The sequence below is a fragment of the Elephas maximus genome, chromosome X (genome assembly GCF_024166365.1).
Source record: "Elephas maximus indicus isolate mEleMax1 chromosome X, mEleMax1 primary haplotype, whole genome shotgun sequence".
NCBI lineage: Eukaryota > Metazoa > Chordata > Mammalia > Proboscidea > Elephantidae > Elephas > Elephas maximus.
In genome coordinates, this window is record NC_064846.1 from 154275712 (window position 1) to 154295629 (window position 19918).

The 19918-nt window shown below is 42.2% G+C and overlaps 1 protein-coding gene across 3 annotated transcripts in view; it reads left to right on the forward strand.

The window, feature by feature from the left end:
• The window catches only part of PCYT1B (phosphate cytidylyltransferase 1B, choline), a 113683-nt gene that overhangs the window by 16693 nt on the left and 77072 nt on the right, over positions 1 to 19918 (forward strand). For 2 of the 3 annotated variants that reach the window (XM_049871802.1, XM_049871804.1), the window contains exon 1: positions 9162 to 9490. The exons of the other annotated variant lie outside the window; for it this stretch is intronic. In XM_049871802.1, coding sequence (XP_049727759.1) covers positions 9374 to 9490 — 117 coding nt within the window. In that variant the 5' untranslated portion in view covers positions 9162 to 9373. Of the gene's footprint in view, positions 1 to 9161; positions 9491 to 19918 lie in introns of those variants that run through there. 3 annotated transcript variants of the gene reach the window in all.

Here is a 19918-nt window from a genome sequence, read left to right on the forward strand (position 1 = left end):
CGGATAGTATGTTTGGCATTCAAAAGTTGTGAATCCAAATTATCCCCAAATCCGAGCGAGAAATCTTTATTCATTTTTTTTTTTTTTTGTATTATCTGTTTTAGCCGAGTGTTTGGACCCAAACCCATCAAGGAGAGACCAAAATTTACGCAGCATTCATGAGTATGATGATGGCTGCACTGGGAGTTTTGATTAAACTGTGCTACATGTGTGATTATTACTTGTAAACAGATGATTAGATATTAATTAGACAATAAGTGATTGTAAAACACTTAGAAAATAAAAGTGTTTATAAATACCACCAAGTAATAGCAACAATAATTCGTTACTGACTACGTAGCTGCTAATGTCAATAAGAATGACTTATTCTGGCTAAGGGCAACTTTAATTTATGCAAAAAGCTGCCACCATATCTGTTTTGCTACAGCAAAACAAAATATGATATGATATATGACTGATTTTATCATCAGTATTTAGATAAATACATTCCATTTTGATAAAGAAACAAATGAACAAACAACAAACATCTCTTTTAGGCCCTTCACAAACACGAGCACAACCATTATGAGTGCTAAGGATTAGAGCCCCTACTGCCCAACTCTCTGACTTACGTCATACATTTATTTCTTTTAAACATAAGATGTAAGATGACATTTCATTAGCAGTATTTCATTTATGCCGTAGGCAGTAGATTTGCCATGTCTGGTCTGTCTGGTTGCCTTAAGACAGTTCTTAAACTCAATAAATATTGGTTGAGAGAATGTCAATTCTTTTTTGGTTATTATAGAAGTTGGAAAAAAAAGAAAACCCATCTTAAGAATAAAATAAAGCAGTTTCATTCTGTCTTCTTGATTTTTTTTCCCCAAAATACAAGTTTTGAAGCTCTGAAACTACTTTTTTTCCTCCACAGACTTTTTAAAAAATTTTTTTGTTGTTGAGAATATACACAGCAAAACATACACCAATTCAATAGTTTCTACATGTACAATTCAGTGACATAGATTACATTCTTCAAGTTGTGCAGCCAATCTCACCTTCTTTTCCTAGTTGTTCCTTCCTCATTAACATAAACTCACTACCCCTAAGGATCCTATCTAATTTTCCAAGTTGCTGTTGTCACTTTGATCCCATATAGACAGTTCTTAAAAGAGAATAATGCTCAAGGCGGAACTTTTTTACTAGTTAAGCTAAACTATTGTTTGGTTTTAAGAAGACTTCAGGGGATATTTTTAGTTCAAGGTTTAAAGGTTATCTCAGGGCAATAATTTCAGTGGTTCATCCACCGTCCATGGCTCCAGGAAGTCTGGAGTCCATGAGAATTTGAAATTCTGTTCTGATTTTCCCCCCTTTTGATCAGGATTCTTCTATGGAATCTTTGATCCCTAAGACTACTTTTTATGTCTAGCCGTTATTTTTTTCTCTAGTGGTCTTGACAGGTTATGGGCCTATATACCAGCCTCGCTCTTTACCACTGGTGAATCTGGCAATGCATCTGTGTTAATTTTTCTGTCATTAGCACATTCAAACACCTACAATGAGTCCAAGTCAGTGGTTGCACAGAAGTGAAATGAACTAAATGAATACAAGTGAAGAATGCTTCATGTTATATGAATTAAATAGAAAAAGGATGACGAGATTATACTGGATAATGAGATAAGCATGAGCTAGCTCAGTAACCTTGGTAATCAAGCAAATCTAACTATATCCATGAAGAAGGCAGTATAGTTTTGTGGGAAAGAGGGTTAGACTTTAATTTGGGAGACCTGGGTTCAAGTGATACTTCTGCCACTTACTGTGTGACCTTGCTCAAGTCACTTAACTTCTAAATCTTTTATTCATTTGAAAATTTTCAGTTTTAAAACATGTCAATCTCAGAGTGCTATTATGATCGATTTCAGTGTGCAAAGGCACCAGGTGAGGGATGAAATGCTTTATGCTGCAAGATGTTCCTATTACCATGATTTCCCTGGAGTGGGTGAAAAGGATTTATGCATGGGTTTTATTCTTAGTATGGTGGAATTTTTTCTGGAGTATGTCAGCTTTTAGGCCCTTAAACCTTAAGCCACACTTGGACAACTGGGAATGTGGTTTGAAATAGAGCTTGTAAAAGTAACAAAATTCTATAGGAGGCAATAACAGCTTCTAGGAAATCTTCAATTCTTCCATCAACTTTACCCTGGTTTTTCCATCCCCCTTCCTTCTTTGTAATAAATTCCTTGTCTGGTAAATCTGAGGCAGTGAGAAAAAAAAAGAATAAAAAAGAAAAAGGAAACATGGAAGAAATAGTGACATCAGGAGTGATGAAGGAAGTTTTACATGTGGCCTTTTTGATAAATATTAAGAGCAATATAATATACATAGCGGCATACGGTAGCCCTGGTGACGCAGTGGTTAAGAGCTACAGCTGTTAATCAAAAGGTTGGCAGTTTGAATCCACCAGCCACTCCTTGGAAACCCTATAGGGCAGTTCTACTCTGTCCTATAGGGTCATTATGAGTCGGAATCAACTCGACAGCAATGGGTTTGGTCTTTTTGGTTAGGGGCATACAGATTATAGTTAATTTTTTTTTTAATTTAGGAGAGTTGTCCTAATATTATTATAGAATGTATATAAAATTTCTAGGAGCATGCCTAGATTAAGGATTGGAAAATAGAAGAGAAGGGAAGGTTATTTTTAAATAAGAGAAAGCTTCAAAGTAACCTTGGTGGCCCAACAGTTAAGCAGTTGGTTGCTAACTGAAGGGTTGGCTGTTCAAACCCACTAAGCAGCTCTGCGGAGAAGGAGAAAGACTTGGAGATCAGCTTCCATAACGATTACAGCCTAGATCTGACAGAGGCTGAAGAGTATGGCCAAAAGTATGGCCTCCAGACACCCTTATAACTCAGTAATGAAATCGCTCCTGAGGTTCACCCTTCAGCCAAAGATTAGATGGGCCCATAAAACAAAACGAGACTAAATGGGCGCACCAACCCAGGGGCAAGGACAAGAAGACAGGAGGGGACAGGAAAGCTGGTAACAGGGAACCTAAGGTTGAGAAGGGGAGAGTGTTGACATGTCATGGGGTTGGCAACCAATGTCACAAAACAATACGTGCATTAATTGTTTAATGAGAAACTTGTTTGCTCTGTAAACTTTCATCTAAATTACAATAAAAAAAAAATAAAAGATTACAGCCTGCAAAACCCTACAGGGCAGTTCTACTCTGTCACATGGGATTGCTATGAGTCAGAATTGACTCCACAGCACCTAACAACAACTTTAAAAAATAGGCTAAAAGATATTTATATGTGGTGTTATGACTCATTTTTATCCACCCGTGATGAGGACACGGAAGGTATTGTGGCATAAGAAACAGATATTAGAACTTCATGATGGAGCACTGGAATGGTGTCTTGTTTGAGATGCCCCCAGATGTAGCCAGTGACACAAGGATTCAAATCAAGAAGTTTATTTGGAAGGTTAGTCTAGGAACCACCCATCGAGGGGTTGGACAAGTGAGACAAGGAAAAGAAGGCAACCAATACAGAGTGCACTGTCGAGCAAATACTAGTACGGCCAATTGGCACGTAATCCCACTGGGGAACTCTGGGAGTTAGTGTAGATCATGCAGTTCAGAGTTATCCCGTTTGAGGGAGGAGGGAATTGGGGTATTTATGCACCAACTCCCATTAATCATTGACTGAGAGCTTCTTTGGGGTGTGGGATGTTAATTCTCTGGCCTAATTCTCTGACCTGCTTCATTGGTGGGGGTGGGGTGGGAAGGGGTTCCCAATGGCCAGAGAAAGTCCTTCAGCAGAGAGATGCAGGTTTGGCAACGGTAAGGCAGGTCTTGAACAGTATCTGCTACAACTAGATTATTTTAGTTCTTTTGTGCAGATCTTTAGGAATGGTATTTTCAACAACTTGGTATTGTAGATGTAAAGACCACTTGTATAAAGAATGATGACTACATGTCATTTGTAGGTCTCTTCCAAGCTAAAGTGATATCTCTATGGCTTGGTTCCCTCATCTGTAAAGTGGGGTGGCTACATCTATTGGATTAAGTGTTATAGGGATTACAGGTAGTCCATGATAAGCACCTACCCCACCACCACCAGTTGCCATTCAGTAGATTCCAAGTCTTGGTGGCCCCACGCATGTCAGAGTAGAACTGTGCTCCATTGGGCTTTCAATGTTTGATTTTTTGGAAGTAGATCACCAGGCCTTTCTTCCGGGGCACATCTGGGTGGACTCAAATCTTTGACCCTTCAGCTAGCAGTCAAGTGCATTAGCCATTTGCACTACCCAGGGACTCCAACAGGCACCTAGTATAGTGCTAAAAGAACATAAAAAAAAAAAAAAACATAAGAGGAGCTCAATTTATGGCAGAAATAATAATGATGGTGCTTGTTAGGAGCAGTACTGACACAGAGGTTGCAAGGCTGAGGCGCTCTATCCCTTAGTGTTTCCTAGGAATTTTCTGAACAGCCTGCCTCCAACACATTTTCTCCACTTCTGCTAACTGGAGATAGGTCTGTGCTTGGGGAGATAGGTCCCTTTCCCAGCTTTGCTCCTCAGTTTCAGCTTTCTTGTTTTCTGTCACTGAGTTGCCGCACCTTTCTATTTGCTCACTTGCCTGCCCCACCCCTCATGTCCAGCCCTTGACACCTTTCAGGTATGGGTGGGTGGGTGTAATGTTCATTCTTATCTGATTAAAAAAGCAATATGTGCTCATTTTTGAATACTTGTTATAGCGATAAAACATAAAAAGAAAACAAACAAAAAACACCATAACCCCACAGTTTAAAGTTTTCACTGTTAACATCTTAATATATTTCCCTCCAGTGCTTTTTCTATGCATGTACATATTACATAGGAGTCTTGGTAGAGTAATGGTTAAGTACTAGGCTGCTAATGGGAAGATTGGTGGTTTGAAGATACCCAGAGGCTCCACAGGAGAAAGACCTGACGATCTGCTCCTATAAAGATTACAGCCTGGAAAACCCTATGGGGCAGTTATACTCTGTCACATGAGATTGCTATGACTCGAAGTTGACTCGACAGTACCTAACAACAACATATTACATAATTGAGATCATTTTTTTAAATCATAATCTATAGTCTGCTTTTCCTACCTGGCAGTATAATGTTAACGTGTTTCCATAACATTAGAATTTCTTCAAAATCATGACTCTTAATACATGGCCAATGCTATATTATATGGATATATTTTGTTTTTAACCATTCCTGATATTGCTCTAAATTATCTCTTTTTTTGCCTTTTATAAATAATTCTGCATTAAGCATCTTTGTACATAAATCTTTGCATCTTCTCAGATTATTTCTTTGAGATAAATTTCCAAGTGAAACCATTACCATAATAATTTCATCAGAACATTTCCATCACCCCAATAAACCCTGGTGGCCTAGTGATTAAGAGCTACAGCTGCCAACCAAAAGGTCAGCAGTTGGAATCCGCCAGGCACTCCTTGGAAACCCTACGGGGCAGTTCTACTCTGTCCTATAGGGTTGCTATGAGTCGGAATCGACTCGACAGCGATGGATTTGGTTTTTGGGTTTTACTATCCCTTTATTGTCACTGGGAAGCCCTGGTGGCGTAATGGTTAAGTGCTACGGCTGCTAACCAAAAGGTCGGCAGTTCGAATCCGCCAGGCGCTCCTTAGAAACTCTACAGGGCAGTTCTACTCTGTCCTATAGGGTCGCTATGAGTCAGAATTGACTCGACGGCAGTGGGTTTTATTGTCACTCTCTGCCCATACATAAACCCTAGAGAGTTGTGGAATATTTAATTCCATAGTGTGGAATTAACTGGTCATTCCCAGCTATTCATCTTGATAGCACCGCAAGGCTCCGAGTTAAAATAACCCATCCAGATATTATTAAGGAGAAGTTCTCCAATCAGGCTGCAGTAGCAACCAAGACTCTGGTCAGAGTGGATGGATCTGATAAGGATCCCTCTCACCCTGGTGCCTAAAAGAGCCTAGTTGTGCCATTAGGACTTCAAGATATGCTGAGGTTCAACCACTGGACTGTGGAGAGAGGGGTGGGAAAAAGCCAAGACTAGGCTGGAGTAAGATTAGTGGGAATGCAATTCATTCTAGAGGTTCAAGGACTTGGGATGAATATGTGTCAGGTGTGACGTGGACTTAGTACAAGGTGGCACTCATAGCTGAGGGTCTGACAGGTGACACAATGAAGATAATTCATCCCTGGGCAGAGGCAACATCTTGGTTCAATGGGGCAGGGAGGGTGAGGACAGGAGAGACAGAAAAGGAAAGCAGCCTGGCTGAGGGAGGGTAAGAGCATGATCCAGGCTCTTGGGCAAGAGAGGCTCACAAGAAGCCAGCTAGACATTAAAATTAGGACTCTGCTAAACAGGCAAGTGACTAAGTGAGTCTCCCATTCCCAGAAGACCAATTAGGTACCTGATGGGCAGCTCAGTGGCCCAGGCCACAGTGGGAGATATGGGGTTAGATGCCTTCCAATGGAAACATGTGGCTCTAAGGCACTGGTTTTCAATCTTTCTTAGCGTGTGTCAGAATCACCTGGAGGATTTATTGAGACACAGATTCTTGAGCTCCACCCCCTGAGCTTCTCATTCAGTAAGTCTGAGATGGAGAATGAGAATTTCTAACAAGTTCCCAAGACTGCTCCTGCTGCTCCTCTGGGACCACATTTTGAGAATCATTGCTCTAAGGCAAAGAAATTATTGAGATGAGAATACAACAATCTCACCCCCACACAGGGCTGGATTACCCAATAAGCAAGCTACACACAGGCCCATTTGTGCCTTCCCACCAATCTGCAGTACAGAATTTCATCTTTGATGTAATGAAACCCATTAAACCTGTGCATATCTTGCTCAAGGCAAGCCGTTGCATACTGCACTTGATGGGAAAGGGGCTCGCTCCTAAGTGTACTGCAGGGCTTGGTAGAGCTAAACCTGAAGCTTGAGGTGTTTTGTGCTTCCAGGAGGGCAGGTGGGGTAGGAAGAAACTGGCCCCTTTTTAAGTAACCCAGGTATCATCGGAATTCTCTGAATCACTGGAATTCCGTCAGGCATAAGTAATAATACTGTTAAGTGGTGTCGCTCTGATTTAAAGTGGCAGGGTCTATAACTGTCCAACGGTGTAAATCTTTGCTTGCAGAATGCCTTTTCCCTTCCCTCTTTTAGGGCTATCCCTGTTCGCTTATTTGAGAAGTTATAAAAACAGTATCCCCTTACATTATCATAGTACATTCTAATTTGCAAAGTGCTTCACATGCTATCTCATTTGATTCCCACAGTTCCCTAAGGGAGGCAGGTCCGGTATTTTATCCCATCCTTTGGATTAGTGGTTCTTAAAGTATGGTCCGGGGACCTGCAGCACCAGCATCACTAGGACATCTGTTAGAAACACATATCCAGCTCCACCCCAGACTACTCAATCGGGTCTGGCATCAGGCCAATAATTCACATTTCTAACAAGTTCTCAGAGGATGCTGATGTTGGTTCAGGGCCACACTTGGATAAAAACCACTGCTATAGGTAAAAATGAAAGGTATAGAAGTTCAGGGACTTGTCTGAAGAGGACTCTGACCTAAGTGCTTTTTCTCCAACACCCTTTGCATCCCTGCTCCCTTCCCCCCAATCCCTCAAACCCCAGCTCCACCACTTACAAGCTATGGGACTCTGAGCAATTACTCAAAGTTGCAATTTCTTCACCTATAAAATGGGGATACTAATAGGATCTACGGCGCCCTAGTGGCACAGTGGTTAAGAGCTACTGCTGCTAACCAAAAGGTTGGCAGTTTGCAAGTTCAAACCTACCAGCTGCTCCTTGGAAACCCTATAGGACAGTTCTACTCTGCCCTGTAGGGTAGCTATGAGTCAGAATTGACTTGATGGCAATGGTTTTTTTTAATAGGATCTACCGCTTTAGGGTCTTTTGAAGATTAAACAACATCTAGGTGAAGTGTTTAACACTGTGCCCTGTGCTTAATAAATGCTAGCGATTATTGTTTTTTTAATTAATGTTTATTAAAAGTGACATTTCACTAGAACAAATACCTTTGTAGGCTCTTTTCTTTGAATGCGTGTCTTCAGAACCAGAAAAACAAAACAAAAATAACAAAACAAAACCAAAACAAAACCCATTGTGGTCGATTCCAACTCATAGCGGCCCCATAAGACAGAGTAGAACTGCCCCATAGGGTTTCCAGGGAGCAGCTGGTGGATTCGAACTGCCAACCTTTTTGGTTAGCAGCTGAAGGAGTAATCACTGTGCCCCCAGGGCTTGGTCTTCTGAACACCCCTCTTAAGATGAAGATATTCCTGGACGGTTTAGACATTAAGGCACATCAGTGTTTAACATCCCCTCTGGGGTGTTTCTCTGATTGCCAGCATTTGGCTGAGAGCAGGGTGCTTAGGAAATGGGACCCAGAACTGGTAAAACGAGAACAGAGGGATAACACACCAGTGCATGTAATAGTGTACTGAAGGGTAGACAAGAGCAAAACTTCCTTGAGGAAACTCAGAATAGCTGGGAAGGGAAAGTGGTTGAGGGAGGAAGAGATTAAGGAGGGCAGCCAGAGGGGGGAGGCAGGCTGTCAAAGACAAACTTAACCTCCCCCAAAGCTTCTCCTCGGGAGGCCCCAGGGCTACACCAGGTCCCCGGGAATCTCTTAGGGCTAGTGTCGCGTGTAGCCCAGGGGGTGAACACCCAGGTGCCCACCGTGAATGCCCTGAGAACCCCTCCGAGGCAAGCCAGCGACTGGGGGCACCGTGAGTTTGGGCTCAAAGTGGCACTGTCTTCAGGGTGACTCTTATTTGGCAACTATTCTGACTACAGCACATCGTTCTCTCGTGCCAAGGACCCGGTCCTTTCTCAGTGGAGGTCTGCTCTGTTCTTCTCCAGCCATCCTGGGCCCCTCAGGAAGCGGGTTTATCTTATCTGGGTAGTGCAGCCAGGGTCCCTAGCCCAGAATGGCCCGAGACCTTCGCAACTGAATTAAACAGAAGAAACAAAAGCAGCAAGTTCAGGCCCCGTGGGCACGGCCGGCCAGCCAATGGGGCGCAGCCGCTCCCCGGCGGAGTGGTTCTATGATGACAGTAGCCAACCAGCGCGCTCCATACAAATGAGGATACTGTATTCCGCACCCGCCGCTCCAGAGCCGGCTGGTTGTTATAGTGATAAACTGAGGCCTTGCCTCTGGCTTCTCCGGGAAAGAAAGGGAAGAGGGGGGGAACCCCTTTACTGCCCCCGGGGAAGACAAAAAGAAGGGAAGAAGAAGGGGGATGGGTAGAGGAGACAAAAATACGTGACAAAGAAAACATTCTCCGTCTGCGAGGAGACTCAGATTGTGTAGAGCTGGAGGGAGCGTTTGCTGGCCATGCCAGTACTCACCACTGATGCTGAGTCAGAAACAGGTATCCCAAAATCCCTTTCCAATGAGCCTCCCTCAGAAACCATGGAGGAAATAGAGCACACATGCCCACAGCCTCGACTGGTAAGTAAAGACAAAGGATGCAAATGTATGCGTGGCTATGGCGCAAAAGAGTTCCTTAGGCTCCTCCAGCCAGCGAGGAAAACGATGCTTAGGGGATTTTCCTGTAAATGAAATGTAGCTACCGCCTAATCCTCAGCTGTTTAGACTTCGCCTCTCAACCTGGCGCTGCTCTCAGTTTACAAAGCATTATTGTATTGGCTGGGTCGGAAACGGGCTGCCGGGGATGGCTGTGTTTTTGTACCTTGGGAAGAAAGGAGGAGGGGATGGCTTTTTTCCTGGTAGGTGGATTTTCGTCGGGGGGGTGGGGAGAGGAAAAAAAAAACCCTACAGTGTAATTTACAAATGGGGTTTTCTTCTCAAAGCTTGGCGAAGGGTCCCTAGTTAAGTTCAAAATCCTAGCTAAGGAATGATACTGTCCTCAACTGATTTTGTGTGCCTAATGCCAATTTTGGACAAAATAGAACGACATGGAAGCAAAAACTTCCTTCATTTGACAATTTAAAAATAAACAAGCAAGAGCGCTTCAGTGATACCTTTAGAAATGCTGTGACTTTTAAATGAATTGTAAAAATCTCCGGAGGGTGCTGTGAGGGTTTCTCTTTAGGGAGTGGGAATCTGGGGGAGCTACATTTATTTAGAAAAAGGGGCTGCATATGTTTAATAACGAAAGTGTGGGAACCGCGCACTGAGAGGACCCACTCTCAAGGAATGGAAGCGCTTTCTTCCGTCTCAGTAACCGGCTTCCCAATTTGATCAGTTTCCCTGCCACTGGTCATGGTCCCCTAAGTAGATGTGGAAGTTTGTTCCCAGGCACCTCAACGCATGTCCTCCAAGGAATCAAAAACACCAAAGGGGTGGTGGATTTTATGTGGTCTAAAGTCTTGTGGGACTTGGAGAGACCTCTCTTTGAGCCCCCAAATCTAAGACGCACACTAGTTCGACTCTCTCTAGCGATTTTCCCGAACCCAAATTCTAAGGCTTGAGACAAAGTTATGACGTGGAATCTTTTGATTGGTTGTGGAGTTTGACCCTGCGAAGAGTTTTTTTTTTTTTTTTTTAAGGATTGTGTGATGTGGCATTTTCTGTGACACCCCCCAAAATAAGGGCTCATAGATTGGTAGGCCAGCCCATTATGGGAATGTTATTTCTTAAAAGGGTTAGCAAGGGTTCAAAGGCAGACGTAGAACAACTTCCTATAAAACAAGAAAACAAAGGAAGTGGTATTAGAACTCTATGGACTTTTGTTCACTGTTTCCTTTTAAAAAAAAAATTATTTTCTTAGCGTAGTTTAATAACAGCTCCCAGAACTTAAGCCACTTACTGAAGGACATAGCACAATGTAGTATCTATATTCTCATGGGAGACAAGCCATGCCAATTAGTTTGTTACTAAGGGATTCCTCTGAGCCACTAAACAATTCACAATTCAGCAGTGAAAAAAATTGACCACTAAAAATCTCTTTCAATTAAGGGGTGCTGAGTTTCTGCTTGGGGTGATGGAAAACTTTTGAAAAATGGATAGGAGTGATGGTTGTACAACATGGTGAAAGTGATAATGCCACTGAATTGTGCGTGTAAAAATGGGTAAAATGGCAATTTTTTTGTTATGTGTAATTTACCATGATAAAGTTTTAAAAAATCTGTTACAAGAGCACCCCCAATATTTTTTAAAGTAAACCCAGTGTTCAGATTTGCATCACACACATTCCTGATGGAGGTAAAGGGCAGAGGAGAGAAAGGCTGCATTCAGTTCCGGTCTCTCGTGTCCATTTCTTTTCCTTCCCTTTTTGTCTTTTAGCTCTTTTCTTCCTTGGTTGTTTCTACTTGAGAGGTGGGCAGAGGAAATCAAGGGAAGGAAGAAAGTTCAAGTTACTTTTCACTTTCACTTGTGATAGCTCATCCCCATGATAACTCACAAGAGCCATGCAAAGCTGGCAATGTCCCCACCCTCCCCAACTCCCTGCCTGTTTTAGAAATGAGGAAACTGAAGTTCAGAGAGGGTAAGTGACTTCCTCAAGGTCACACGTTTACCAAGGGGCAGAGATGAGATTTGAACCCAGAGCTCTAGACCTACAAAGTGGAAGATCTTTCCCCTACAACACACTGAGCCTTGAGTGAGATTAATGCCCTTGCCATCTTCTTGACGGTTCTGAATTAAAGTATGTGAGGGTTTGCAGGCACCATAGGGATGTACAGAAGTTGAACTGGTGAAGTGATTAATTCGATCTACCTTTGATAATATGTTTCCATGTTGTTCATCATTAATTATCATGGGCTGCTGAAAATTGGTTCTGTTTGAATAGGGGCTGCAATCAATTTATAAACCACCATTAAATTTTTTGAAGCTCCCTTTGTCTCATCATCAAGCTTTATTTGACCACTGTAAGGGTGTGATCTAAATTTAGACTTACCTTTCAGTGCCCAACTTGCCTTGCTTATGATTTGCACATGTTAAGTACTTAATAACCAAGTTTGTTGAAGAAAAATGAATGGCAAGTGAAAATGCAAAATTGGCATTTCTACTTATGGATATTAGTAGTTTCTCTTGATCTTGTGGAGCTCTGTGGTGCAGTGGTTAAGTTTGGCTGCTAACCAAAAGGTCAGCAGTTTGAATCCACCAGCCACTCCTTGGAAACCAGATGGGATAGTTCTACTCTGTCCTATAGGGTCGCTATGAGTCGGAATTGACTCGACGGCAACGGGTTTGGTTTTTTGGTGAGGTTGGTCTTGTAGCTTTCTTAAAATTTCATATCTCAAATTCTCTAAATTCTGTGTTTCTCCCAGCACCCAAGCATATTGCCCCAAATCACACGTGGGTCACTGAGGCCCAGCCACAGTCATCAAGGTGTGGCTGCTTAGCTCACTATGGAAAGTGTTTGAAGGATTTGAGAGGGACCTGCTTAGGGAGGCCTGGTGGTGCAGTGATTCAGAGCTCAGCTGTTAACCAAAAGGTCGGCTGTTCCAGCTGCTCCTTGGAAACTCTATGCGGACAGTTCTACTCTGTCCTATTGAGTTGGAATTGACTCAGTGGCAATGGGTTTGTTTTAGTTTTGCTTAAGGAGGACATCCCACGCTTAGATTCTTCACCAAGGCTAGACTCCTTCTCCCAGTTGTTACCAAACCTGAATTCAGAGAGTTTCGAGGAAACAGGACTCTTATAAAAGTAGCAATTACCAAAGTGGCTCTAATTGTATTAGCTAAGGCACACACTGGGTCCCCAAACTCCCTCTCACTTTACCTAACCAAAACCAAACCAAACCCACTGCCGTCAAGTCGATTCCGACTCATAGCGACCCTATAGGACAGAGTAGAACTGCCCCATAGAGTTTCCAAGGAGCAGCTGGTAGATTTGGAAAAGAAAATTTCTCGGTATATAAAGGGCCATAAAACTTTGCTTCAAAGCTCTGAATGTGAACTGATGTCAGTGTTTAGAAATACAGTTTTTATTTAAACCTTCTGTTATAAACTCTGCTCTCTCTAAGCATGGCACATGAGCAAAAAGTGTGTACAGTGCTTCTGTGCCTGGGTTTATGTGTGTTTGTCCATATATGGTTTACAGTGAAAGGTATCCATTGTGATACAGTTGAATTTAGCCCACATTGATTTGAAAACCTACTATGTGCTGGGCTCTGAGAGCTCATGTAGTTTTTGGTCTGGAGACTCCAGAAAAAAGAGACTGACACATAAACAGTTTTGATACAGTTTTCGTAAAGGCACAGTGTGTTGAGAGGTGCATTACCAGGAGCAATTGTGGCATAAATGAAAGCGTGCTGAACTCCCTGAAGAGCCAGTCCAAGTTTCCCAGATGGATGTTGAGGAGAAAGTTGTCTGTCACCACTGTATCCCTGATTTCTAATACTGGGCCTGGCATTGTGGGTATTCAGATATCTTTTTATTTTTTTTCAGGTCATTTTTTTTTCTAAAAAAAATTAAAATTTTTATTTTTTTTTCTAAATTCTATTTATTTTGTTGTTATTGTTGAGAATGTATATAGACATCAAAACATACACCGATTCAACAGTTTCTACATGTACAATTCAGTGACGTTGATTACATTCTTCATGCTGTGCAACCATTCTCACCTTCCTTTTCTGAGTTGTTCCTCCCTCATTAGCATAAACTCACTGCCCTCTAAGGTTCCTACCTAATCTTTCAAGTTGCTGTCGTCAATTTGACCCCGTATACCCCCTCAAAAAAAACCAAACTCATTACCATTGAGTCAATGCTGACTCAGAGCGACCCAATAGGACAGAGTAGAACTGCCCCTAGAAACCCTAGGCCAAGGAGTGGCTGGTAGATTCGAACTGCCTACCCTTTGATGAGCAGCTGTAGCAGTTAACCAGTATACCACCAGGACCCCTTGATCCCACATAGGTAGTTCTTAAAAGAGCATAATGCTCACAGCAGACCTTTTTTTTTTTTTTTTTTTACTAGATATGTTAAACTATTATTTGGTTTTAAGATGACTTCAGGGGATATTTTTGATTTAAGGTTTAAAGATTATCTCAGGGCAATATTTTGAGGGCTTCATCCAACCTTCTTGGCTCCAGCAAGTCTGGGGTCCATGAGAATCTGAAATTCTCTTCTGCAATTTTTCCCATTTTGGTCAGGATTCTTGTATGGAATCTTTGATCAAAATGTTCAGTAATGATAGCCAGGCACCATCCAGTTCTGTCTCATGGCAAAGGACACAGTTGTTCAAGGAGGGAATTAGCCACACATTCCATATTCTCCTCCTGTTCCTGACTCTCCTTCTTCCTCTGTTGTTCAAGGCAAAAAGAGACCAATTGTGCCTTGGGTGGCCGCTTGCAAGCTTTTAAGACCCCAGGCACTACACAACAAACTAGGAGGTAGAACAGAAACACTAAACATGTTATAAGGCCAATTACTTGGGATGTCGCATGAAACCATGACCCTAAATCTTCAAACCAAGGAACAAAATCCCAGCAGGTGTTTGGTTGTACATAACCAGCTTTAGCAGCTCCTCTTTTTTTTTGTCATTGTTGTAAATATATCTAACACACAACTTTTGCCAGTTCACCTTTATACAGGTGTACAACTTATTGACAGCAATTAAAATGACCAACTGTGCAACTCTACCCTTAATCAGTGTAATTTTTCCATCACCGTTAACCTCCCTTTTCCCCCTCCCTCCTGCCCCTGGTAACCACTGATAAACTTTGGTTTCTATACATTTGCCTTTTCTTTTCTCTTTATGTAAGTGAGGTCATACAATATTTGTCCTTTTGTGATTGACTTATTTCACTCAGCATAATGTCTTCAAGCTCCATCCATACTGTAGCATGTATCAAGACTTCATTTCTCCTACTGGTTGAGTAGTCTTCCACTGTATGTATGTACCACATTTTGTTGTCCATTCATCTGTTGATGGGCATTTAGGTTGTTTCCACCTTTTGGCTATTGTGAATAGTGCTTCAATGAACATTGGTGTACAAGTCTCTTTTTGAGCCTCTGCTTTCAAGTCTTTTGGGTGTATATCTAGGAGTGGAATTGCTAGGTCATATGGTAGTTCCATTTTTTGTGTTTTGAGGAACTGCCACACTGTTTTCCATAACATCTGTACCATTTTGCATTCCCAGCAGCAACGAATAAGGATTCCAATTTCCCCACATCCTCGCCAACATTCGTTATTTTGCTTTTTTTTTTTAAATCTTAGCCATCCTAGTGGGAGTGAAATGGTATCTCATTGTGGTTTTGATTTGCTTCTCTCTGATTACTAATGACACTGAGCATCTTTTTATATGCCTGCTGGCCATTTGAATGTCCTCTTTGGTGAAATGTCTATTCAAACCCTTTGCCCATTTCATGATTGGGTTATTTGTCTTTTTGTTGTTGAAGTTTTATGTATATATATATTGTGTATTACATTCTTATCAGATATATAGTTTCCAAAGATATTCGCCCAGTTCGTAGTTTGTCTTTTCACTTTTTTGGTAAAGTCTTTTGATGAACAAAATTTTTAAGTTTTATGTGGTCCCATTTATTTATTTTGTCTTCTGCTGATTGTGCTTTTCTTATTATATTAGATAATCCATTGTTGAAAGCTAGGCCTGATAGTGTTGCCCCCAGTTGTTCTTCTAAGAATTTTATGGTTTTAGTTTGCAAATTTAGGTCCTTAATCCATTTTGAATTTGATTTTGTGTGTGGTGTGAGGCATGGATCCTGCTTCATTTTTCTGCATGTGGAGATCCAATTTTCCCAGCACCATTTATTGAAGAGATTCTTTTTCCCCATCAAATGGACTTCGCACCCTCATCAAAAGTCAGTTGACCACAGATGTGTGGGTTTATTTTGGATTCTCAATTCTATTCCAATGATCTATGTGTCTATCGTTAGACCGTACCAGGCTGTTTTGATTATTGTAGCTGTATAAAATTAAAAAAACCAAATCCACTGCCATCGAGTTGATTCCGACTCATAGCAACCCTATAGGACAGAGTAGAACTGCCCCCTGTAGAGTTTCCAAGAAGCGCCCAGTGAATTCTAACTGCTGGCCTTTTGGTTAGCAGCTGTAGCACTTAACCAACTACGCCACCAGGGTTTCCGTAGCTGTATAGTATGTTATAAAATCAGGAAGGGTGAGCCCTCCTACTTTGTTTTTATCTTCAACATTGTTTTAGCTATTTGGAGTCTCTTGCTATTCCAATAAAGTTGAGGATTGGTTTTTCCATTTCTGTAAAGAAGGTTGTTGGAATTTTGATCGGGATTGCACTGAATCTATAGATCACGTTAGGTAGTATTGACATCTCAATAATATTAATTCTTTTAATCCATGAACATTGAACATCTTTCCTTTTATTTGTCTTCTTTAATCTCTTTCAGCAGTGTTATAGAGTTTTCATTGTATAAGTCCTTCACGTCCCTGGTTAGATTTATTCATATATATTTTATTCTCTTAGATGCTATTGTAAATGGAATCGTTTCCCTAATTATCCTTTCAGATTTCTCATTGCTGGTGTATAGAAACCCAATTGATTTTTGTTTGTTGACTTTGTACTCTGCAACTTTGCTAAATTCCTCTATTAGCTCTAAAAGTTTTCTTGTGGACTCTTTGGGATTTTCTATATATAGGATCATATCATCTACAAATAGAGATAATTTTACTTCTTCTTTTCCAATCTGAATACATTTTATTTCCTGTCTTATTGCTCTGGCTAGGAATTCTAAAACAGTATTGAATATAAGTGGTGAGAGTGGGCACCCTTGTCTTGTTCCTGATTTCAAGGGGAAAGCTTTCAGTCTTTCTTCATGAAATATAATGTTGGCTGCTGGCCTTTCATATGTGCCCTGAATCATATTGAGGAATTTCCCTTCTATTCCAATTGTCTTTAGGGTTTTCATCAAGAAAGGGTGTTGGATTTTATCAAATCTTTTTCTGCATTCATAGAGATGATCATGTGGTTCTTTTCCTTTGTTCTATTGATGTGGTGTATTATGTTGATTGATTTTCTAATGTCAAACCATCCCTGCATTCCTGGAATAAATCCCACTTGGTCATGGTGTATGACTCTTTTAATATGCTGTTGGATTCTGTTTGCTAGTATTTTGTTGAGGATTTGTGCATCTCTATCCATAAGAGATATTAGCCTGTGGTTTTCTTTTCTTGTGGTATCTTTGTCTGGTTTGGGTATCAGTGTTATGTTTGCTTCTACTCAAGATGTCTGCTTTCTAGCACATAGCAATCTCAGTCAGTAGTCCTCAGTGCCGACTGTAAGGGGGAGCAGAAAGACCTAAACTGATCCCCAGGGAGGTCTGTCCTATGGGTTTCAGAGGCCTGAGCTATAGGGTGCACAGGGAAGCAGGTCGGGTGCTGACTGTGGGGACAGACTCCACTGCAGGGGTCTTCTGTAGCAGTTTGCAACAGCCTGGCTACCAGCAATTACTGAGGGGGTGGGGGTGTCACACTCTGGTCAGATCCCCATGGAAGTCTGCCTTGTTGTTATCAGAGTTCCCCCCGGTAGATTGTGGGCTGTGAGTGCAGCCTCCACTCAAGACTTGTGCTTCCTAACACACAGCAGACTCAGTCAGCAGTCCTCAGGCCAACTGGAAGTGGGGGCAGACTAACCCCACTTGACCCCCAGGGAGGTTTGTCCTGTTAGTTTCAGAGGCCAGAGCTATGCAGTGCACAGGGAGGCAGGTAGAGTGCTGACTGACGGAGCAGACTCAGACTCCACTACAGGGTTTTTCTGCAGCAATTCACAGCAGGCTTGCAGGTGACAGTGTCTGGGTGGGAAGGGGATGTCACGCTCCAAATGGACCTCCAGGGAGGTCTGCCTAGTGGCCATCAGAGCCCTCCATGTAGTATGTTGGGTGTGGGTGTAGCTTCCATTAAAGATCTCTGCTTCTTAGCACACAGCAGCCTCAGTCAGCAGCAGTCCTCACTATTGACTGAAAAACCCAAAAAAACCCAGTGCCGTCGAGTCGATTCCGACTCCGGCCCTATAGGACAGAGTAGAACTGCCCCATAGAGTTTCCAAGGAGTGCCTGGCGGATTTGAACTGCTGACCTCTTGGTTAGCAGCCATAGCACTTAACCACTACACCACCAGGGTTTCCTTACTGACTGAAAGGGGAAACAGAAAGACCAGAACTGACTCCCTGGGAGGTTCTTCTGTTTGGTTTCAGAGGCCTGAGCTATGGGGTGTGCAGGGAGGCAGGTAGAGTGTTGACTATGAGAGCAGACTCCACTGCACAGGCAGCCTTTTGTAGCAATTGCAGTAGGCTTGTGACCAACAGTGTCTGGGTAGGGGAGGCACTGGCACACTCCAAAGGGATTCCTGGGGAGGTCTGCCTTGTTGATTTTAGGGCAGAAGCTTGAGGTCCTGTCTTTTTGCACAGGCAGGGGCTGTGGTGGTCAGGAAAGCAGGTTCTTTTTATGGGGCCACTACCCCAGTTCACAGCAGCTGGCAGCCCACATGGCTGGGGAGGGGGCAAGGATGGTGGAAGAAGAAGCAATTTTCCTACCGTATGCGACTCGTTGTTGATTTGTTAATTCTTGTCTATCTGCAGTTCCCTGCTGCTTTCCTCTGCTTCCCAATTTAGAGTCCCTCAAAGCTGAGCACCCATTTCTTGTACTTCTTGTTGTATATGTAGGGGAGGGTCAGAAGGATGGTTTGTTTACAGTGCCATCTTCCCAGAATTCCTCCAGATATCTTTAAATTGAATTAACTGGCTTATTTAACATTAGTAGAAAATGGAGAGGGAAGGTGTCATACCTAAATAAACATTGGTAATGATATTAAGGATAGGATTGAATCATGTTTCCAGGCAACATTTTTCTGAAAGGTATATATGTAGTATTTTCACCTGCTTTATTCTTCTTTGGGAAACCCTAGTGGCGTAGTGGTTAAGAGCTATGGCTGCTAACCAAAAGGTCAGCAGTTCGAATCCACCAGGCGCTCCTTGGAAACTCTATGGGGCAGTTCTACCCTGTCCTATAAGGTTGCTATGAGTCAGAATCAACTCAACGGCAACTTTTTTTTTTTTAATTCTTCATTGGAGGAAATGATAAGAGAGGAGAGGAGTAGAATAAAATAATGCCAAAGATGAAATTGGTAGAGAAACCACAGGAAACGATCTAGGTTTTATGATAGTATCTCTATCTTAGGAATGTAATCTTATCACCCTTTCCACCTTACCCTGGTGTTGGGTTTGAGATGTTTCTCCGAAGTCTTTCTGTTGTTACAGTATTTATTCTTGATCCTTGACCTGTTTTTAGTTCTTTACTATTTTTCTGCTTAAACATGATGCAGAGTAACTGGTAGGCTTGACTATCAAGAAGAGAAGCTGAGTGGCCTTGGGTGGTATGAAGTTACAGCCCTTTTTGGAGAACTAACTCCTGAGGGATAAGGACTCTTTATGGGCAAAGATTGTATCTTTATAGCTCCCCAATCCTCAAACTAGGCCTAGACAAATTCTCTGCGCCCAGTGGGTGCTCCATAGGCTCTTTCTAACAAGGTTCAGCCACCCTGAAAGCTGTCTGCTTGAGGATTTGGTTAATAACCTATGTCAAGTTATTCTAAGGGCGTATTCTGCTGTCAGAAGGAAGTTATAATTCTAGCCTACAATAGCCACTTCCATGAAGATGGATGTCCTATGGATCAACCGAGAAGGCCTTGGAAATAAAAAAAAGGACTGGTTCAATATGCCATGTTAGTAGCAGTTCATTTGGGGCTTGACTTCAAAGTGGAGCAGTGCCAAGAGACTGCTGTCTTGCAGAAGGCGCATTATGTCAGCTGGGAGGTAGGCCACTCACCCGCTAGTGCTCAAAAAGATGACCAGATTTCTGGAAACATCAGTGCATTCCTTTAGTAGTATCACCATCTATTTAGCCACTCGGAGGAGCATACATTTTAAAAGTGAGGTACTCTTAATGTGCTGTGTTGGTGAAAATAAACAGGCATGAGCTT